At 43.2% G+C, this 23,956-nt stretch overlaps 1 protein-coding gene across 4 annotated transcripts in view; it reads right to left on the bottom strand.

Moving 5' to 3' along the window:
• Positions 1–23,956, bottom strand: part of UBR1 (ubiquitin protein ligase E3 component n-recognin 1) — a 251,758-nt gene that overhangs the window by 173,552 nt on the left and 54,250 nt on the right. For all 4 annotated transcript variants that reach the window (XM_077464559.1, XM_077464560.1, XM_077464558.1 and 1 more), the window contains exons 11-12: positions 15,227–15,325; positions 4,242–4,399 (exon numbers count right to left, since the gene is read on the bottom strand). In XM_077464559.1, coding sequence (XP_077320685.1) covers positions 4,242–4,399; positions 15,227–15,325 — 257 coding nt within the window. The remainder of the gene's footprint in view (positions 1–4,241; positions 4,400–15,226; positions 15,326–23,956) is intronic.

Genomic DNA, 23,956 nt, shown 5'->3' with positions numbered 1-23,956 from the left:
ATCCAATAGCGGGACATTGAATCAGTGCCACGTGCTCACGGGAGGCGGGACATTGTTACTGCGGCCTGAGCAATTCCAACCCTGCTCTGCGACACAGCGGAAGATAGCCATTCTGATCTGGGCACACAGGTATGCTGCATATGACACTGATGAGGCTGAAGGGCAAAGGCATGCTGCATATGATGGGCACTGGTGAGGCTCCTGGGCACTAATAGGCTGGCAATGACAGGCCCTAGTGAGGCTGCACATGACTGCCACTGGTGAGGCTGCTGAGCACAGGCAGGCTGCATGACTGGCACTGGTGAGGCTGCATTGATCTCTTGTATCATGTCTGCAGTCTCTGACTATCTCCTGTATCATATCTGCTAGAGGTGCATCGAATGGCAAATTTTGCTAATACTATTAGCAATGTGTTTAAGTAAGATTGCAGACATGATACAAGAAATGGTTAAACTGCCGACTGCATTTTTCTTGACCTTTCTTGCAGGTACCAATAATGGAAAACAAAATTCACATCAATTTAAATTGATATTAAAAAGTTGAATATAAATACAAAATTATTTATAAAAATAAATATTTTTTAAAAACTGTCATTTTCGGTATTGGTTTTCAGCCTAGTGTATCCTTCGTTATCAAAATTTCCATGCGGGGCACCCCTAGTTACAGGGATAAGAAATCATTTACCACTGACAAGGGCGTTTACAATGATCAGCCTTTAACGCAAAAGGAGGATCACAAAAGAAAAATAAACAGTTGGTTGTAACTGCTTATAAAAGTATTAGCGGAATTTGGCTTCAATTTGTTAGTGTATTTAAACCTGCTAGCACATCTAAGAGTACTGTCCCACCAGACCAATCATTTTGCTGTCAATATGTGTCATCTGTGCTCATTCATCCAGAGTGGCTGGACTAGTACAGGAGGAGGTGTGTTACTGACCAGATTACCAGGTGAAGGAAAAAAAAAAAAAAAAAAAAAACACAAAACACCACACACACCAAAAAACAGTAAGATGAAAAAAACTAAGCTAATGGACCAACCTTATCCAATTAGTGATTGTTAAGCTGCAATATATTACATTTTTGGTTTGGGTTAAGAAGAATTTTATTGGAGTATAATTTTTATATGAAACAAGTGCATTTTTGGGGAGTTTGCCATTTTCATAGGCAACTATGTAACCAATTACAAAATAAACCAAAATACACACAAACACACACACACAGGATTCCTAATAAATCACCTGGGAATTTTAAATACCTAGGAAGGCAAAACATGAAATCCTAATAAAATATTACAGACAATGCATGATGGAACATTGAGATTAGGGGACAGCTGTCCCAATTTGAAGTTGGATGTTTTTGCATTGTGGTCTGCTGCTGGTAATGCAACTTAAAACAGAATCAGAGGCAAAACTTCGTCATTCCCGGACCATATTTTGTATAGGAGTAAAGCTGGCCATACACATATAGATTATCTTCAAATTTTCTATGGTTAGATGGAAAAAGTGAAACAAACAGATTTCTCCATGTTCGCTAAACTGTGTGGATGGAGGAATCTCACACTTTTTCCATCTAACCATAGAAAATCTGCAGATAATCTATAGGTGTATGGCCAGCTTTAGGCCCTTTTCACACATGCAGACCATTTGCCTGTTATTCATCCATCTGTTGACAGATGAAAAACTGACATCAATGCATTTCTATGGAAAAACTGATCATCCATTTGCATCAGTTTACATCCGCCGATATCCTTTTTTTTCCTTTTTTAACAAATGTATTGGAGCCGCTCTGCCCACCGCAGGATGTGAGAGACCTCCAGGGCTGCAGCCAAGCTCCTTGTTCCTCCTTGATGGTTGACATGCGCGACCACCATGGCGTTGTTCAACTGGACGCCCCTGCAGCCTCTGTGACCATGTGGAGAGGCTCTGCCTGATTGCCACAAGTTCCAGCGCATTGATCGACAGGCAGGATTCTTCCTGGATCCACCGATCCTGGGCTGACTGTATGCCTCAAACCCCCCCAATCAGGCAGGCTGGCGTCCATTGTGATCACCATCCAATGAAGAGGAAGGAACGACTTCCCAGATCGAAGAGCCAGCGACCTCAAGCACCAGAGCAGGGAGTCCCTGACTAGCTGGCTCACTCAAATTTGACAATCCAGGGACAATGGAGATTTGTCCCAGCTTGACAGGATCTCCTTTTTCAAGACTCGAGTGTGAATTAAGCATACGGTACCATCTCGAAAGTGGTAGCCACGAGTCCCAGGACTCATGTGCAAAAAACACAGCTACGACCACCTGCAGGACACCAACAACTTCACCGCAGCTTGAAGAGTCTGTGGCTTGTGCCCAGATACTCCAGGCATTGAGTCGGCACAAACACTGACTTCTGTAGGTTCAGTACCCAACAAAACTCCCGAAGAGTTTGCATGGGGGATTACCACATCCCCCTTAATTCTGAGGCGGAAGCTGCCCTCAGAAGGAGGTTGCCCAGGTAACCCACAATTTTGATCCCTTGCTGCCTTAGCAAAGCCAAAATTGGGGCTAGCACCTTGGTGAAGACCCTCGGAGCCGACGCCAGGCCAAAAGGGAGAGTTACAAATTGGTTGTGCTCGTCCTCGACCGCAAATCGCAGAAACTTCTGATGCTTGATGCATATGGGGATATGCAAGTATGCGTCCTTGATGTCCAGAGATGCCAGAAAATCCCCCTAATGGAGTGCAGTGACCACTGAGCAAACTGATTCCATCCTGAATCTTTGTACTTGCACAAAGCTGTTGAAGGCCTTGAGGTCTAGGATCGGACAGACCCCTTCCTTCTTTGGGACTACAAACAGATTGGAGTAGAATCCCCGAAATGTTTTCGGCGTTGATACAAATACTATCACCCTGCGCAGCAGCAGGTCCTGTACTGCCCCAAACAGAGCCTCCCGACAAGCTGGAAGAAGATGAAGGTTGTCTGGTGGTGTACCCTGAGGAAAGTAGGGAGGTCCACCGGGCTGAAAATTCCCAAAGACGACCCCCCACCCAAGATTCGGACGGGGCAAACCTTCATGCGGTAACAGATTTGCTCACAGGCTTATTTGGCTTGTGAAACCAGGTACACTTTTGTCCCTCAGCAGGCACCTTGTTGGACTGGGAGCGCTTAGCTGCCGACTCGGGCGGACGAAAAATCCACATCTGAGCGGAAAAGGAGGGCCCTTGCCTACAGCATGGCTCCTTCCCTTTTCTGAACTATGGAAGCACGTAGCTAGGGCCTGCTCATGCTCGATGGCCAGGCTGGGGAGACTACAAGGATCTATATTATCCAGCCTATCACCCAGCCCGGCTGTTGATTGTAGATCGCAGGAATCAAATGCAGAAAAAGGAAAAAATTCCCAGGACCAAAATGGTTCCACTGGGAGCCAGGTCCTTCCACACTAGGCAGGAAAAAAAACAAACTGAGCTGCTGGATGAAGTGTGAGGGGTTATAGCCAGTTGGACCGCCCCATGGGCGGTACTGTGCAAGTGTTGCTGTTTTTAACACTTTCTGCCTAGTCCTCTCCTAAAGGGGCAATATAACCCTAAGGTCAAGAAGAGCTGTCAATAAACGATAGAGAAATATTTTTTTTTTCTGCCAGTAAATACCTTATACAACCCACTTCCTTTTTCTTGTCTGGTAAAAAGCCTAGGCTTATGACATCAAGCACAGCTCCCTCCAGCTCTTGTGAGAGTTTTCCAGGAAGGGAGGGGGGGGGGGGGGGGATGAGTCATAAGAGGGCCAATGAAAACTGCAGGGCTGCAGGTGTGCCTCTGTGTGTAAATCCAGGAAGTGAACAGGCAGCAGCTTCAGCTGCCCAGTTAAAAAGAGTCAGCCACTTAGTGGAGGGAGATTTCTGCAGCGTATTTGTTAAGTACAGAATCACAGTATATATAAAATATGCATAGTAGTTGATGGGAAGCTTCAGAATGGCAAAGATGTCTTTATTACAAATTATGTGAGCAGACTGCAGTTCCTCTTTAAGGCCGTTTCAAGAAATGTTTCCAGCGGGATGTTTTGTATTGTGGTCTGCCATGGAACTTGTCGCCTCAAGTGGAAAGAATGGATTAAACATATTAGTACAATAGTTATAAAATGGGACGTCTTGGATTAGTAGAATCGCATCTAAAATGCAGTCACCATGACAAAAAGGTATTAAAAAATAAATATGTATAAATTGCACGAACATTTCAAAAGCAAAATGATTAGCACCTAGTATGTCCACTTACTTGAGGTCACAAATGATCGCATATACTCTGCAGAATCTGTCCTGACTGTAGCCCTGAAAGTTAAACTTGCCGTCTGTGTCCAGATGTTTGGGCAGAACTTCCAGCATGGCCTCAGTGATAACTGTGATTACATTCTGTTCTTCTATGAGCAGCCGAGCCTGTATAAAAATGTCTTTTAAACTGGGGCCACTTATAACAAATAAAAGATATGCTTTACAAAACTTTAATCATCATTTACCTGAAAAAATAATGTCTTCCCTTTTATGGTCAGAACTACACATAAGCTATTCTCAATGGTTACACCAAAACCAGGCAAGGCAAAAAAATAAATAAATAAATAATGTAATTATAAAAATAAGTAATGTCACCTAAAAATAAGACTCTGAAGGGGCCATTTACTAAAGTTGTAGTGCGTTCTCTGGTACAACACTGCATAAAAACCAGCTATCCGGTTTTATTGCCAAAGCTTAATGGAACAAGTTGACGTTAGAAGCTGGCTACAATGCAAAGCTGCACCAGGATTCTGAGTTCACTAGTTTTAGTAAATCTCCTCCTGTCTGACCTGGAAAATCCTTCACTTTTCTTGGAGTACATTAGAGCAGTGGTCATCATCCCTGTCCTCAGGGCCCACCAACAGGCCAGGTGTGCAAGAGAACTGAAATACATGACAGGCGATATAATTTGCTGCTCAGTGATTTCAGTATTCTAGCCTGCATCTCCCCAAGGTAATACATAAAACCTGGCCTGTTAGTGGGCCCTGAGGACAGGGATGATGACCACTGCATTAGAGGACACAGGATCAGTCTTAGACCAAGTGTTATATTTCTACCTACAGGACATTTGGAAACTGGCAACTACAGCTTTAAGAAATTCCAACTATAACTTCTCCCACACCCAATGTTTACTTGATTTTGTCACCAAGCAAAAATGAAGTGAAGCATAATGAATAGGGGAGGAGAAAGGCGAGGGGGGAGGAGAGAAAGGCGAGGGGGGAGGAGAGAAAGGCGAGGGGGGAGGAGAGAAAGGCGAGGGGGGAGGAGAGAAAGGCGAGGGGGGAGGAGAGAAAGGCGAGGGGGGAGGAGAGAAAGGCGAGGGGGGAGGAGAGAAAGGCGAGGGGGGAGGAGAGAAAGGCGAGGGGGGAGGAGAGAAAGGCGAGGGGGGAGGAGAGAAAGGCGAGGGGGGAGGAGAGAAAGGCGAGGGGGGAGGAGAGAAAGGCGAGGGGGGAGGAGAGAAAGGCGAGGGGGGAGGAGAAAGGCGAGGGGGGAGGAGAAAGGCGAGGGGGGGGGGGGGGGAGGAGAAAGGCGAGGGGGGGGGGGGAGGAGAAAGGCGAGGGGGGGGGGGGGGAGGAGAAAGGCGAGGGGGGGGGAGAGGAGAAAGGCGAGGGGGGGGGGGGAGAGGAGAAAGGCGAGGGGGGGGGGGGGGGGGAGGAGAAAGGCGGGGGGGAGGAGAAAGGCGAGGGGGGGGGGGGAGGAGAAAGGCGAGGGGGGGGGGGGGGAGGAGAAAGGCGAGGGGGGGGGGGGGGAGAAAGGCGAGGGGGGGGGGGGAGGAGAAAGGCGAGGGGGGGGGGGGGAGGAGAAAGGCGAGGGGGGGGGGGAGGAGAAAGGCGAGGGGGGGAGAGGAGAAAGGCGAGGGGGGGGGGGGGGAGGAGAAAGGCGAGGGGGGGGGGGAGGAGAAAGGCGAGGGGGGGGGGAGGAGAAAGGCGAGGGGGGGGGGGGGGGAGAAAGGCGAGGGGGGGGGGAGGAGAAAGGCGAGGGGGGGGGGGGAGGAGAAAGGCGAGGGGGGGGGGAGGAGAAAGGCGAGGGGGGGGGGGAGGAGAAAGGCGAGGGGGGGGAGAGGAGAAAGGCGAGGGGGGGGGAGAGGAGAAAGGCGAGGGGGGGGGAGAGGAGAAAGGCGAGGGGGGGGGAGAGGAGAAAGGCGAGGGGGGGGAGAGGAGAAAGGCGAGGGGGGGGGGGAGGAGAAAGGCGAGGGGGGGGGGGGGAGGAGAAAGGCGAGGGGGGGGGGAGGAGAAAGGCGGGGGGGAGGAGAAAGGCGAGGGGGGGGGGGGGGGAGGAGAAAGGCGAGGGGGGGGGGGGGGAGGAGAAAGGCGAGGGGGGGGGGGAAAGAAAGGCGAGGGGGGGGGGAGGAGAAAGGCGAGGGGGGGGGGGAGGAGAAAGGCGAGGGGGGGGGGGGGAGGAGAAAGGCGAGGGGGGGGGGGGGAGGAGAAAGGCGAGGGGGGGGGGGGGAGGAGAAAGGCGAGGGGGGGGGGGGGAGGAGAAAGGCGAGGGGGGGGGGGAGGAGAAAGGCGAGGGGGGGGGGGGAGGAGAAAGGCGAGGGGGGGGAGGAGAAAGGCGAGGGGGGGGGGAGGAGAAAGGCGAGGGGGGGGGGGGGAGGAGAAAGGCGAGGGGGGGGGGGGAGGAGAAAGGCGAGGGGGGGGAGGAGAAAGGCGAGGGGGGAGGAGAAAGGCGAGGGGGGAGGCTGTGAATTGTAAATGTATGCCAGCAAAAAAAAAAAAAAAAAAAAAAAGAAGATTTTACAGATAAGACAAAACTAATATTCTCCTAAATACACATTACAGGACACAGGATCTTAGGCTGGTCATAGGTAGGTTTGAATCTTGGACAGTTCTGCAGGAAATGACCGAGATTAGAACCATGTATGGGCAGGCTGAATGTACCAAGTTGATTGGCTAACTTGGGTACAACCAGCCTGCTAGATTTTGCATGCGATTACGGCTAGTGGCTGGTATAGCTGCTAGCAATCACGGTCTTCTCCTGGCGGGGGCGGCTTCCAAGCCACAGTGGCTCAGTCTAGATCTGAGCAGTTGCCAAGCATGAAACTTCTGCACTTTGCAGGCTTTTCCTGTAATAACGGCTATTGAGTGCTTCTCGCTATATGCCGGCAGGCTTTCACTGTACTCTTTGAATCAATTAATCCATCGGCAACCAGCCCATCTTTGAATACAAACGCCTATCCCATACTCTTGGGGTTCCTTTTGGATGAGTATTGCAATATATTATGAGCCTAGTTCTGAGGAAGGGGGTGCGCCCCCATAACAAGTTCGCTGTAACCAGTGTTCTGTGCATGTCCATGCACTGTGTTTATGCCCCGCTCCCCACAAACAAAAAATTTTAGTGGTTCACCCACCAAGGAGGGGGGTTTTCTACTACCAGGTACATACAATTTACTATAGCTCCCAGGATTTGTTCTCTGCAGGGAAATCCTTCCCACCCTCTAACCTCTTTAGTATACAACTACTGATATTCCAGATGTTTGTAAAATGGTTTACATTCTACCTTTTTATTCTCTGTGCATACTTGTTTACCCAAAAATAAGACCTAGCATGATTGTCGTGATGGCTGCAATATAAGCCCTACTCCCCAAATAAGTCCTAGTTAAAGGCCTTGAAGGTATCATTTTCGGGGTGGGGCTTATTTTTGGGGAAAACAGGGTAGGGCTTATTTGGGTGGTAGGGCTTATATTGCAGCCATCACCGACAATCACGCTAGGTCCTATTTTCGGGGAAACAGGGTGGTAACCGATCAGCCTCTAATGTCAACATAATTAAGCTTTGACAATAAAAGCCCTGGTTTCACATCAATGCCATTTGTCCAGTGATTTGACAATTCAAAAAAAGTCACACCCCATTGCTGGCAACAAAACCGCCTAAACCGTTGCCACTCAAGTCACAAGGATTTTCAAAAATGTTCCTTCACTACTTTTTTGGGATTTCGTTGCGACTTGCATAGACTTCGAATGGGGGCTGTCTAAAACTGAACTGATTGGCTTTAGAAATCTTGCTACAGTGCAATTTCAAAGCCGCATTAGGTTAGAACTGGGGTGAAAACCTGAAGTTTTAGCTGGTTGATCAATATGCACAGCTGCACCAGATTCTGTGTGCACCAGTTTTAGTATACCCCCCCCTTTCATGATAAATATATTTGCTACTGTATTATTATTTTTTTTCCAGAAAGGGGGTGGGGGAGGTAGAGGATTCTGTACCACAATCAGGCTCACCAGTTGGTTACCAACCACTACACCATGGCCATGTAATTATGGGCTCAATTAAACTAGGCCATAATGCATTTGTTATTTGCCATAATAAAAACATTTTCAGCAATGTCATTTTCTTTTTTATTTATTACATTTTTCAAGGCATACAAAAATGATTGTACATTTCAAAAGGTGATAGCCAAAAAAGAAGGCATAACAATATGCATAAATGAAAAGGTAATATAAGGAAAATAGTGATAAAACCTCATGGTACAAGTGATATGACTGAAATCAAGAGGAAGCTGAACAGAAGTCATTTCATACAGACCAATGTGATGTGCAAACAAAAGTTATAGTGTTATGGAACTGGAGGTAGCATTGCAATATTCTATTCAGAAACATCCCATTTCCCCTAAATTTTGTGAAATCTTAGCAGGGAGTCATCTATCACAGCAGTCAGGCGCTCCATTATGCCTATGTCAGCTATGGCGGAGACCAAATGCATAAAAGTAGGAGAGGTAGACAGCCAACATTGAGGTATGCACGTTTTTGCCACCAGTAAAATAAAAGCCATCAATCTTCTAGTAACTTTGGGTATATCTGGGAGTGGGGGGCCTAAAAGAAGATGTGTGGGGTTTAAGAGATAGGTATATATCTAGGACCTTTTCCAAGAGGTTGTGAACTTGTATCCAGAAGGGTACAAGCACAGTGCAATCCCAAAATATACGATAATGGGTACCTAAGGATAAACTACATCTCTAACATTGTCCAGATGATGCCAGCTTTCGAGCGAGTAAAAAGTCTGGGGTCCTATACAAGAACATAAGTATTTTGTAAGCAGTCTCTCTGGGCCACACACCGTGAATCTTTAGATGTAGAGTCCCATGTTTTCTCCCAGTCACCTAGAGATATAGACCGTTGCCTAATGTATGCATGACCGTTTTCGGTCAGGGGGGTATGTAGGATTTTTTAGATGGAGGAGATGGAAAATCATCATCGCAAATTAAATATATTTTATAATCCTGTAGTAAACAAATTAAACATAAAGACGATTTTTTTTCTGTACTTTTTTTTTTTTTAATTAATGTCAAAATGGTCTGGATGATGCCAAATGCAATCAGGGCCGCCTTTAAGGCAGGACAAAAGGGGCAGTTGCTCTGAGCCCCGTCATTTTTGTGGGGCCCAAAGCAGCTGCCTCATACTTTAAATTCTCTTGTACTTTTAGGTTTTAGTCCTGTGCCAAGTCTCGTGCTGTATCCAGATAGCTCTCGTGCTGTGTCGCCGCTACTAATGCTGCCCAGCTCTGCCCTATTGTTGTGTACAGATGACTCACCTGCAGACCCTGCGTTTACATGTAAATAACCTGCATTGATATGTAAATAGAGACAGCATTCATATGTAAATTGCCCCTGAGCGACTGCATTGATATGTAAATGGAGATGGCATTCATGTGTATATCATGTCCCCATAGGTCATATCTATTTACACATCAATGCAGCCGCTCCGTGGCTATTTACATATCAATGCAGATAATTTACATTTAAAAATGCAGGGTTTGCAGGCGAGTCATCTGTACACATTAATAGGGCAGAGCTGGGCAGCATTAGTAGCGGCACTTGACACTGAGATCAGCTGCTCACTGGGGAGGTTAACCACTTAACAACCGGCCCATAGCCGAATGACGGCTACAGGGCGGTTGTTTAACTCTGGGAGGCCGTCATATGATGTCCTCCCAAAATTCTGGGCGCGCACTCGAGAGCACCCGGTCCTGTGGACCCGTCGCATCACGGATCACGGATCAGGGTAAACGGCCACTCATCGCGGTCGTTTACCACGTGATCACTCCGTCAAATGACGGCGTGATCACTTGTAAACAAACCGGCGTCATGTTATGACGCCAGTCCTCCCTCCCCCTCTCCGTACCGATCGGAACAGCGGAGGGGGAAGAGATCTGTGTCAGCAGCGATGTGGGCTGCATCTGCAGTGCCCACATCGCTGCTCACCGAAATTTAACCCCTCAATTCCCTGCCAATACTCTGCAACACTCTGCATTCCTGTGCTGTGCAACACTCTGCATTCCTGTGCTGTGCAACACCCGCCAACACCCGCCAACACCCACCAACACCCGCCAACACCCACCAACACCCACCAATACCCTGCAACACCCACCAATACCCTGCAACACCCACCAATACCCTGCAACACCCACCAATACCCTGCAACACCCACCAATATCCTGCAACACCCACCAATACCCTGCAACACCCACCAATATCCTGCAACACCCACCAATATCCTGCAACACCCACCAATATCCTGCAACACCCACCAATATCCTGCAACACCCACCAATATCCTGCAACACCCACCAATATCCTGCAACACCCACCAATATCCTGCAACACCCACCAATATCCTGCAACACCCACCAATATCCTGCAACACTCTGCAATGCTCTGCAACACCAGCCAATATCCTGCAACACTCTGCAATGCTCTGCAACGCCATACTCTGAGATACCCAGCCATAGTCGGTGATACCCTGCAATACCCAGCCATAGACACCCCCCTCCCGCCGCCCTCCGGTGCTTCTACCGAGTCGCCAATACGATCAAAGCCAGGTTTTTTTTTTTTTTTTTTCAGGCTTCCCAGCTTAGAGGTGAGATGTGGGGTCTTATTGACCCCTTATCTCACTGTAAAGAGGACCTGTCATGCCATATTCCTATTACAAGGGATGTTTACATTCCTTGTAATAGGAATAAAAGTGATCAAAAAAAATTTATTTTTGGGGGAAAAAAAAAGTCAAACTAAAATAAAGTAAAATGAACAATAAAATTTTTTTTTTTTTTTAACCGGTTCCCGACCAGCGCACGACGATGTACATCGACAGAATGGCACGGGCAGGCATATTGGCGTACAGGTAAGTCCAATCTTCAATGCCGCCCTGCCATCGGGAGTGCGCCGCCAGCGGCGTGCTCCTGCGCTGGTCGGGACCCCCGTGAGTCCGGTCGCGGGACCCGCGGACTCGATCGCCGTGGGCATTCCCGCGATCGTCTCACGAGACGGCTGAATGGAGGAAATGCCGTTGTAAACAGCATTTCTCCATTCTGCCTAGCAACTAGTGACGCTGATCTCTGCTCCATGTGATTGGAGCAGAGATCAGTGTTCACTAAATGAAAGCCCAACCCCCCCACTGTTAGTAACACACCCCTAGGAACACTTAACCCCTACACTGCCACCCACTGGTTAACCCCTTCACTGCTAGTGTCATTTACACAGGAATCACTGCATTTATATAGCAGTGATTACTGTATAAATGACAATGGTCCCAAAAATGTGTCAAAAATGTCCAATGGGTCCCCCACAATGTCGCAGTCACAATAAAAATCGCTGATCGCTGCCATTACTAGTAAAAAAAATAAAAATAAAAAATTATTAATAAAAATGCTATAAAACTATCCCTATTTTGTAAACGCTATAACTTTTGCGCAAAGCAATCACTCGCTTATTGCGATTTTTTTTTACCAAAAATATGTAGAAGAATCCGTATCGGCCTAAACTAAGGGAAAAAAATATTTTTTTTTATATATTTTTGGGGGATATTTATTATAACAAAAAGTAAAAAATAATGCGTTTTTTTCAAAATTGTCGCTCTATTTGTTTATAGCGCAAAAAATAAAAACCGCAGGGGTGATCAAATACCACCAAAAGAAAGCTCTATTTGTGGGGGAGAAAAAAAAAAGGACGTCAATTTTGTTTGGGAGCCATGTCGCACGACCGCGCAATTGTCAGTTAAAGCGACGCAGTGCCGAATCGCAAAAAATGGTCCGGTCTGTAAGTGGTTAAAGCGCCCCTGTCCCCATGTGCTCGCATGCAGAAGCGAACACATACGTAAGTCCGCCCACATATGAAAACGGTGTTCAAACCACACATGTGAGGTATCGCTGCGAACGTTGGAGCGAGAGCAATAATTCTAGCCCTAGACCTCCTCTGTAACTCAAAACATATAACCAGTAAAAAAAAATTAAAATCGGCGCCTATGGGGATTTTTAAGTAGCGACGTTTGGCGCCATTCCACGAGCGTGTGCAATTTTGAAGAGTGACATGTTAGGTATCTATTTACTCAGCGTAACTTCATCTTTCACATTATGCAAAAATTGGGCTAACTTTACTGTGTGTTTTTTTTTTTTTTTTAAAGCACAAAACTGTTTTTTTTTCCAAAATACCGTGCGAGGCAACGACCACCATTGTATTCTCCAGGGTGTTTGCTAAAAAAACTTGTAATAATGTTTTGGGATTCTATGTAAATTTTCTAGCAAATAAATTATGATTTTTACATGTAGGATAGAAATGTCAGAATTGTCCTGGGTGCTCCAGAACACCTGATGGCGCTCCCTGCATGTTGGACCTCTGTATGTGGCCACACTGTGTAAAAGTCTCACACATGTGGTATCACCGTACTCGGGAGTAATAGCAGAATGTGTTTTGGGGTGTAATTTGTGGTATGCATATGCTGTGTGTGAGAAATAACCTGATAATATGACAATTTTGTGAAAAAAAAAAATCTTGATTTTGCAAAGAATTGTGGGAAAAAAAATGACAACTTCAAAAAACTCATCATGCCTCTTACTAAATACCTTGGAATGTCTTCTTTCCAAAAAGGGGTCATTTGGGGGGGTATTTGTAATTTTATGGCATGTTAGGGTCTCCAGAATTGAAATAGGCCGCCAGTGCTTCAGGTGTGATCAAGTTTCAGATATTGGCACCATAGCTTATGGACTCTAACTTTCACAAAGACCAAATAATATCCACCAAAGATATGTAGTAGTATAAATTTTGGCCAAAATTTATGAAGAAAAAATTACTAATCTGCTAAATTTTATAACAGAAACAAAGAAAAATTCATTTTTTTACAGAATTTTCTGTATTTTTTCTTTTATAGCACAAAAAATAAAAAACCGAGCGGTGATTAAATACCACCAAAAGAAAGCTCCATTTGTGTGAAAAAAAGGACAAAAATGTCATATAGGTCCAGTGTTGCATGACTGAGTAATTGTCATTCAAAATGTGAGAGCACCGAAAGCTGAAAATTGGTCTGGTTAAGGGTGTTTAAAGAGGAGGTCCGTTTAAAAAAAAAAAAAAAAAAAAAAAAAAAAAAAAGTCAGCAGCTGCAAACACTGCAGTTGCTGACTTAATAAACACACTCACCTGTCCAGGGCGCCCGCGATGTCGGCCGCCCGAGGCCGACCCGTCCCTCGGCTCTCGGCGCCGCCATTCGTTGTAAGGGAAACAGGCAGTGGAGCCTGATGGCTTCACTGCCCGTTTCCTACTGCGCATGCGCGAGTCCCGCAGCTACTGCGCATGCGCGAGTCCCGCAGCGCTTTCTGAATGGGACGCGCTGTGTTCTGGAACACACAGTTCCCAGAACACAGCGTGACTCATTACCCAGAAGACGCCACGACGAATGGAGAAGACACAAGATCTCCGCGGAGGAGGAAGAGGAAGATTAGGAGAAAGTGCCTAGCAACAGGCATTTCTGGTAAGTAAAAAAAAAAAAAAAAAATTTTCATTTTTTTTTTTTTATATTTTTTTGTAATTTTTAATATTTTTTCGTTTTCAGGGTGGCCCTCCCCTTTAAGTGCCCAGTGGTCAAGCAGTTAAAGGGGCATGCTTGAAAGTCCTGCCTAAAACTATGGTCATTAAGCCTAAGATCAGCCTGTTCTGCAAAGCTAAGCAAATTGGTGGTGGGGAGGGTAGTGTGGGGTGTTCTGAAGTAGGCAGCGAAGGACTTACAATTTAGGGTGCACAAGAGAGCAAGGAGGAGATGTATGGAGGTAAGGAAGGTGGGTGCAAAGATGAGCAGAGGAGGCAGGTAGAGTTAAAGAGGAGGGGGATTAGAGAGGAGAGCATGGGGGAGGTTTGGAGTGCAGAGGTTTTAGGATGCAAAAGGTGTACTGACAGGGTGGATAAAAATGTAGGTCGCATGTAGGGCAGCTCAATTGTATCAATGGGTTGCTCTATGCACTACAAATGCTGAAGAAAGGCATAAATCCTTTTTCAAAATAACACGGCGCCAAGGCACATGTCAGCAGATGCGTGAGCGTGTCATTAACAATAAATAGTACTGCTGTGAATCTGCTAGAGGGCAGCATGTGTCTGGTTTCAGGAAAGTGATTTTGCATGCGGTCGACACACACAAATGTAAGCGCAGGCTAAATGCCTCAGTTACATTGGTAGTCAGTGCAAATCTTCTCATTACATTGGGCTTGTTATAAAATCCTTTCATTCACACTAGTGGCCAGTGTGAAGGTCCCCCTTACATTAATGGTCAGTGTAAACCCATATTACATTGGTGGCCAGTGTTGAAACTCTTCTTTATATTGGTAGTCAGTAAAATAAAAAAAATAAAAAAAAATCAGCAGTCATTAATCACACCCTCCCCCCAGCACTGCTGGATTTATTGGATCCCTATGAGTTTTCTGTCTATTAATGGGTCTCCACACCTCCCCAGTCTATGATGTGTGGGCAGTAAGCAGCAATGATATACAGTAATCTCTAGCAACTAACCAGTGAGCCATAATGTGTGCTGTAACCTCTAGCAACCAGTCAGTGAGCGGTAATGATAAATTGTAACCTCTGGCAACCAATCACAGCCTGATCCGATTCAGTGAGTGCATTTTGAGTCTAGCTGCCATTTATTGTATGTCTCAAAGCAGGTAAGAGCGAAACTGCATATCTATATTAAACATTTTTCTGAATGTTATACAAGAATCTCAGAAAGATTCACATTGGATGTTGGTGTTTATTTATACAGGAGATGTAGACGTGAAACTGCTCAGACATCTGTTAGTGAATAAGATACCACAGAAATGGCCTGGAACAGCAGGCAACATACAACATGACATTCCTGAGATAATAAACATATGTTGCAATAAGGATGTATTATTATAGAACAATATTGCTTTGTCTCTAATAGCTAGGAATAAAAATAGAAAACTGGGGCTTGTTTTTACTTACCAGGGTGGGGACAGTGAAGACCTGAACTGAAATAGCAGTAACTGCGATGTTTCGATCACGATCATCATCCATATACTCTTTTTGAACCTGTTTGTAATACTGTCAAGAAACAAAATAAACCGTTTTTAGATTTTCGTTGCAACTGGTGAGATTTCCAGTTATCACAGTGCACAAATTACACACATTGAAAAACAAATGCTAAATGTAACATAAATCCAGTCACTTTAAGTCAAAAACTATTTTAAAGCACCCCGACTTTATTGGTTTCTAATTTCTTAGCCTACAGTTGGGCTTTAAAGGGTTAGTTTGCACCCCTGGTGGCCAACCTGCAAAAAAAGGGCCATATTACATTGGTATAGGATGTGCAGCCCTTGGAAACCAAAGAGTCTGTAGCGGGCAGATTGATTGGGGTAATAAAATACATCCATACTAGCCTCATGTAAAAGGTTTCTGGTTTCATATTGTTTTTCGGCAACATTTCGCCAGGCCAAAAAATAGGATTTTTATGACAGCTTAACTGTAAAATCCTTTTCCTTGAAGTACATCATGGGACACAAAGCCATAGTAGTTACTATGTGGGTTATAGGCCACCTTCAAGTGATAGACACTGGCACGGCCTAAATTAAAAAGTGCACTCCCTGTATAACCCTTCCCACTAGTGGGATTACCTCCGTTTTGTAGCAAAATCAATACACGTGTATACCAAGAAGGGAGGGACCTCTGTGTCTCATGATGTACTTCAAAGAAAAGGATTTTACAGGTATGCGGTTATAAAAATCCTATTTTCTCATCAGGGGACACAGCCTCTTGTGTCTACATCATGGGACACAGAGCCATGGTAGTTACTATGTGGGATTATACTAATGATAGGGGCGCTAGTGCAGATGTAAATATCAAAAAAATGTGAAAAAAAGTGACAATCATAAAACATCTAAAATAATCCACACCATATCACAAAGCTGCAATAAACAACAAAAAATGCAAGCAAAGTAAATAAAGTCCCACGTTCGGGTAATAGAACTCCAAAGTCCAAAAACAAATGTGATTTTTTCAGTGAAAAACTCCTTCTGAATCCATAAATCAGAAAAAATTGAAATCTTCTATAACGTGATAAAACGTCCCTTCACCAAACAACTTATGGATAAGGAAAAACAACACCCCACTTTTAAAGATAAAGATGTCTTCTTACCAGATGCTGTTGACTACTTTAATTAAAAAGATAGTCAAATAGGCTTATGCAGGTTGATTCCCTGCTGACATGGAATGTGATGGACCTCATATGGACAGAAGCTTCCTCCTCATAGGCTCAGATAGGACATAAAAAAGCCAAACAAAATTCCATAGCATAATACCGTTTAATCATAAAATCAATTTAAAAACATAAGGCCAAGTGGCTGCTTACATGTGTAGGTGCCCAACCTGGCACTGGGGCTGCTTGCTTAAAACAAAAATTTCGTAATGGATACGTAGTTCCTCGTGGTGCAAGGCGTGCGTTCCACCGAAGGGCAGCCGATGACCAAGGACGACCGGAACTAGACGTAAACGAACGTGACTGGATACCGCCTCGACGTACGTTTCGTTTGACACGTCATCAGGAAGCGTACCCAGTAACAAAAGTCAATGTTCTTTATAGTGTCTTGATTAATCCATAGACCAATCAAGAAACACTAAATTTGATGCGCAGCCTCAGTCCCACTTAAGGCTAACAACAATAATGAATCCTTGAAGCATAACTAAAAAAATATATAATAAACATTTCGAACATATTACTCCCAAGACGAAGGGATGAGTTATATATTCTAAAATAAAAAAGTTTTTTTATAGAGAAATATAAGAAGGAATGTACTTATAATCAAATGGAATTATCCATTGAAAAAAAGGGGGGGACAAATTCCTTGCAATTTGTAAATTAACCACTAGATGTCAGTCTAAAGACCAGACATATTCTAACTTTAGCCAGACATAGAAGACAAAAAAAGGGCGGGCAATTTTTTATAATTAATATTTAGATAATTCTTAAAAAATATAAAAAAATTCCTGAATATCCTACCACCAAAAATATCCGGCCTTGTCTCTATCTGCCAGATGTGAGGGAATATCAACCAAAATCAACAGGCAGAAGAAAACACCAAGTAACTCTAAAAAAAGGTTGAAAATAGGAAGAATGGGAAACTTTTTAATCATTGGACAGAAAGCAATTTAGATCGAGCTCTATATTCATTCCTAAGGGTTGCATAGTCTGTAAATTATATATCCACTTCGTTTCGTTCTTTGATATTTCCCTTGTCATATGGGTTCCTCGCCAATGTCTTGAGATCTTATCGATCCCATAAAATTTACAGAGTGAAGGATCGCTATCATGATGTGTTTTAAAATGTCTAGACACGCTATGATTGGGAAACCCTTTTTTAATATTTGTAAGATGTTCATTAATTCTAATTCTTAGCTGTCTGGTAGTTCGACCTACATACTGCATGGAACAAGGGCATTCAAGCACATAGGTTACATGGTCTGAGTTACATGTAATTAGTGGTTTGATTTTGTAATCCAGTTTAGTGACTTGAGATTGAAACTGAGTAATCTTCCTTGATGAACCGGGTCCTCTGGTGGTCTTGCAAGCTTTGCATCTAGTGCAATAATGGAAGCCGGATCCATCAAGGAAGGTTACAAGTTTTTTTGGGGGGTCCGGAACATTAGGAGCTAATTGGTTTCTCAAACTCGGTGCCCTTCTGTAAATAAATTTAGGATTCTGGGGAATGATCGAGGCCAGATCTTTATCACGTTGTAAAATGGGCCAATATTTTTTAAAAATGGTTTCAACTTGTCTATATTGCCTATTAAACCCTGTCACAAAAGGTATTACTCCTTGATGTTCAGTTTTAACCTTTGATACCAATAAAGATTTTCTATCCATCTGTGACACCTGTGTTACCACTTTCTCTAAAGTTTTTTGTGGGTAACCTTTTTCCAAGAACCTACTGGTTAGCACTTTGGCTTGTGAGTGGAAATCTGACTCCTCCTCACAATTCCGTTTTAATCGCATATACTGTCCTTTTGGAACAGCCCCTATCCATTGTGGGTGGTGGCAGCTATGTGTGGGCACATACCCATTTCTGTCAGTGACTTTAAAATAGGTTTTAGTCACAAACTTATTGTGCTTTTTTGTAATAGTAAGGTCTAGGAAGTTCACCTGCACCTTACTGAATTCAGCTGTAAACTTCAGGCAATATTGATTAGCATTCATATTGCTCAAGAAGTCTTTAAAGCTCTCTAAAGTACCTCTCCAAAAGAGAATTGCATCATCTATATATCTTTTATAAAAAACAAGAGATTTATGCATGTTTTTATAGATGGTTTCTGATTCCCATTTATTAAGAACAATATTGGCTACGCTGGGAGCATAGCGCGCTCCCATGGCCACTCCTGATACTTGATTGTAGTACTCATTGTTGGCCCAAAAAAAATTATTGGTCATAGCAAGATCTAGGCCTCTGATCAGGTAATTTATCTGGACCTTTTTTAATTCAGATTCTTTTGTTAGTGCCCACTTTGTTGCTGTAAGTGCATCTTTATGCTGGATGTTAGGATAGAGTGACTCAATATCTACCGTAATCATAATAATATCTTCTGATGCCACCAAATCCTGTAAAAGTACTAACAGATCTCTGCTGTCTTTTAAATACGAGGGACTATTTCTCACTAGTGGTTTAAAAAAACCATCTAGATATTCTCCCAGCCTGGCTAACAGGGACTCTATCCCGCTTATTATAGGTCGACCTGGAGGTCTTTCATTATTTTTGTGTATTTTTGGTAAAATATACATAACCGGAATTTTGGGAGCGTGTGGTATGAGATAATCTGCTTCTTTTTGATTTAAAATATCTTTATATAGGCCCTCAGTTACCCACTCTATCAATAATGTTTTTATTTTTGACGTCGGATCACTGTTTAATTTTTTGTAGGTGTGGGTGTCATTTAATAATCGTCCCATTTCCTGATAATAATAGTCTCGGGATAATATCACGAGGCCTCCCCCCTTATCTGCCGCTCTTATCACTATCTGTTTATTTTCCTCTATCATTTTTATGCTTTCCCATATGGTTTTATTTTTAGCCTGTCTTTTAATTTCTAAATTCCTCACATCTTGTTGAACCATATTTTTAAACACTTCTATGTGGTGATGCGTTCCTTTCTTAGGATTAAAGACAGAATTATTTTTTAACCCACTATGTACATATAAAGACTCAGTGGTAGGGACACTAGTCCCCATATTAGGGTTAATGAAATGTTTTTTAATATTAAGTTTCCTCACGTATTTCTCGATATCAACAAATAATTCAAACTTGTTCACATCTTTATTAGGTGCAAATTTTAAACCCTGATTTAATACTTCTAATTCTTTCTCAGAGAGCTCGACGCCTGCTAGATTGAAAATACCCTTATTTAATTGTCTCTCTTTCTTTTTCTTTCTCCTGCCTCCTCTCTTTCCTCGTTTTCTATAGGTTCTTGTGGGGGGTAAGGGCTAGGAGGAATACGGTAAGGCCCTTTCCATCCTCTCCCTTCCCCCTGATAGTGGTTTTGATGAGGCCCTGGTCTCCCTCTAAAATTACCCCTAAAGGCACCTCTAGGAGGCCTCGGTGGAAAATGATTTCTTGGTGGTTCATAATAATTATAATCAGGATATCTATTGTCCAAAGGACCGTACCTATTATAAGTATGTACCGGGCGAGGGGAGGAGTGGGGATAGGAATTAGGGGGTGGATAGTAATGAGTTTTAGAGTTACCCACTTGTTTGGTATTGATTTTTTTCTTAGGGGTGCTAGAGACTGGTTTGGCTTTGGTCAATGGATCTAAAGTGGGTTCCCTACCCCCTGAAGTCTCACTGCCAGATGTAGCCAAAAGAGTTTCCTGCCAGGATTTGGTGGCATCAGAAGATATTATTATGATTACGGTAGATATTGAGTCACTCTATCCTAACATCCAGCATAAAGATGCACTTACAGCAACAAAGTGGGCACTAACAAAAGAATCTGAATTAAAAAAGGTCCAGATAAATTACCTGATCAGAGGCCTAGATCTTGCTATGACCAATAATTTTTTTTGGGCCAACAATGAGTACTACAATCAAGTATCAGGAGTGGCCATGGGAGCGCGCTATGCTCCCAGCGTAGCCAATATTGTTCTTAATAAATGGGAATCAGAAACCATCTATAAAAACATGCATAAATCTCTTGTTTTTTATAAAAGATATATAGATGATGCAATTCTCTTTTGGAGAGGTACTTTAGAGAGCTTTAAAGACTTCTTGAGCAATATGAATGCTAATCAATATTGCCTGAAGTTTACAGCTGAATTCAGTAAGGTGCAGGTGAACTTCCTAGACCTTACTATTACAAAAAAGCACAATAAGTTTGTGACTAAAACCTATTTTAAAGTCACTGACAGAAATGGGTATGTGCCCACACATAGCTGCCACCACCCACAATGGATAGGGGCTGTTCCAAAAGGACAGTATATGCGATTAAAACGGAATTGTGAGGAGGAGTCAGATTTCCACTCACAAGCCAAAGTGCTAACCAGTAGGTTCTTGGAAAAAGGTTACCCACAAAAAACTTTAGAGAAAGTGGTAACACAGGTGTCACAGATGGATAGAAAATCTTTATTGGTATCAAAGGTTAAAACTGAACATCAAGGAGTAATACCTTTTGTGACAGGGTTTAATAGGCAATATAGACAAGTTGAAACCATTTTTAAAAAATATTGGCCCATTTTACAACGTGATAAAGATCTGGCCTCGATCATTCCCCAGAATCCTAAATTTATTTACAGAAGGGCACCGAGTTTGAGAAACCAATTAGCTCCTAATGTTCCGGACCCCCCAAAAAAACTTGTAACCTTCCTTGATGGATCCGGCTTCCATTATTGCACTAGATGCAAAGCTTGCAAGACCACCAGAGGACCCGGTTCATCAAGGAAGATTACTCAGTTTCAATCTCAAGTCACTAAACTGGATTACAAAATCAAACCACTAATTACATGTAACTCAGACCATGTAACCTATGTGCTTGAATGCCCTTGTTCCATGCAGTATGTAGGTCGAACTACCAGACAGCTAAGAATTAGAATTAATGAACATCTTACAAATATTAAAAAAGGGTTTCCCAATCATAGCGTGTCTAGACATTTTAAAACACATCATGATAGCGATCCTTCACTCTGTAAATTTTATGGGATCGATAAGATCTCAAGACATTGGCGAGGAACCCATATGACAAGGGAAATATCAAAGAACGAAACGAAGTGGATATATAATTTACAGACTATGCAACCCTTAGGAATGAATATAGAGCTCGATCTAAATTGCTTTCTGTCCAATGATTAAAAAGTTTCCCATTCTTCCTATTTTCAACCTTTTTTTAGAGTTACTTGGTGTTTTCTTCTGCCTGTTGATTTTGGTTGATATTCCCTCACATCTGGCAGATAGAGACAAGGCCGGATATTTTTGGTGGTAGGATATTCAGGAATTTTTTTATATTTTTTAAGAATTATCTAAATATTAATTATAAAAAATTGCCCGCCCTTTTTTTGTCTTCTATGTCTGGCTAAAGTTAGAATATGTCTGGTCTTTAGACTGACATCTAGTGGTTAATTTACAAATTGCAAGGAATTTGTCCCCCCCTTTTTTTCAATGGATAATTCCATTTGATTATAAGTACATTCCTTCTTATATTTCTCTATAAAAAAACTTTTTTATTTTAGAATATATAACTCATCCCTTCGTCTTGGGAGTAATATGTTCGAAATGTTTATTATATATTTTTTTAGTTATGCTTCAAGGATTCATTATTGTTGTTAGCCTTAAGTGGGACTGAGGCTGCGCATCAAATTTAGTGTTTCTTGATTGGTCTATGGATTAATCAAGACACTATAAAGAACATTGACTTTTGTTACTGGGTACGCTTCCTGATGACGTGTCAAACGAAACGTACGTCGAGGCGGTATCCAGTCACGTTCGTTTACGTCTAGTTCCGGTCGTCCTTGGTCATCGGCTGCCCTTCGGTGGAACGCACGCCTTGCACCACGAGGAACTACGTATCCATTACGAAATTTTTGTTTTAAGCAAGCAGCCCCAGTGCCAGGTTGGGCACCTACACATGTAAGCAGCCACTTGGCCTTATGTTTTTAAATTGATTTTATGATTAAACGGTATTATGCTATGGAATTTTGTTTGGCTTTTTTATGTCCTATCTGAGCCTATGAGGAGGAAGCTTCTGTCCATATGAGGTCCATCACATTCCATGTCAGCAGGGAATCAACCTGCATAAGCCTATTTGACTATCTTTTTAATTAAAGTAGTCAACAGCATCTGGTAAGAAGACATCTTTATCTTTAAAAGTGGGGTGTTGTTTTTCCTTATCCATAAGTTGTTTGGTGAAGGGACGTTTTATCACGTTATAGAAGATTTCAATTTTTTCTGATTTATGGATTCAGAAGGAGTTTTTCACTGAAAAAATCACATTTGTTTTTGGACTTTGGAGTTCTATTACCCGAACGTGGGACTTTATTTACTTTGCTTGCATTTTTTGTTGTTTATTGCAGCTTTGTGATATGGTGTGGATTATTTTAGATGTTTTATGATTGTCACTTTTTTTCACATTTTTTTGATATTTACATCTGCACTAGCGCCCCTATCATTAGTATATTTCCAGTATGACAAGTTTTTCCTTGTTTTTTTAGGGAGCAGCTATTAGTTATTTTATTTTTCACTGATTATTGATCAAATCCGATTATTTTTAGTGGCGCGGAGTTTAATAATCGCTGTTTATCAGCTATTTTGTTCACACTATGTGGGATGTCCCATAGCAATGCCAACTGAAGGGAGGGAAACACAACAAAAGTAGGGCACTAAGAGGCTAGAGGACTCATACCGCAACCTGCAGTACAAGGCGCCCAAAGGCGATGTCCTCATGCATTTTACAACTACTGGAGAGAATCTGGTAAATCTATGGACTGAAGACTAAGTTGCGGCCTTGCAGATTTAAGCCATGGAGGCTTGGTGATGCACTGCGCAAGAAGCACTAACAGCCCTGGTGGAGTGCGCTTTAATACGAAAAGGAGGAACTTTCCTCTAAAAACCATAAGTTTGAACAATCACTTGACAAATTAATTTAGAAACAGGAGATTTCGATGCGGCTTGTCCTCTTTTAGGACCATCTGGCAACACAAACAAAAACCTTTGTTTACGAATCTGAGCGGTCACTTTCAATAGACCCTGACCGCTCCCACCACATCAAAAAAATGCAATGACCCTTCTGCCACAGAAACAAAGTTCTGGAAAAAATGAAGACACCTTAGACACTGGCGAAAAAAAAACAGATACTCCTACCAGTGGGAAAGGTTATACAGGGAGTGCACTTTTTAAATTTAGGGCGTGCCAGTGTCCATCAGCTGAAGGTGGCCTAAAACCCAAATAGTAACTACTATGGCTCTGTGTCCCATGATGTACGATAAGAAACATAGCATGTGCACAGTCTCCGACCATCATTTCCTCTTGGGCCTCCAGTAGCGATGCCACCCCATCCCTATAAAACTCTAAAACGAGTTGTCATCACCCTGTACTCCTACCCATGGACCTATTTGGCAGTGTTGACCACCATCTCCTCCTCAAAAAAACGCCTTACCTTTGTTGTGACACTACTGCTCGTTTGTTCTCATCCCACCCATCACACT

Source organism: Lithobates pipiens, unplaced genomic scaffold (assembly GCF_037356315.1).
Source record: "Lithobates pipiens isolate NorthernLeopardFrog02 unplaced genomic scaffold, aLitPip1_a1.2 Scaffold_30, whole genome shotgun sequence".
In the NCBI taxonomy this organism is placed as follows: Eukaryota; Metazoa; Chordata; class Amphibia; order Anura; family Ranidae; genus Lithobates; species Lithobates pipiens.
This window is presented reverse-complemented; position numbering and strand designations above follow the sequence as displayed.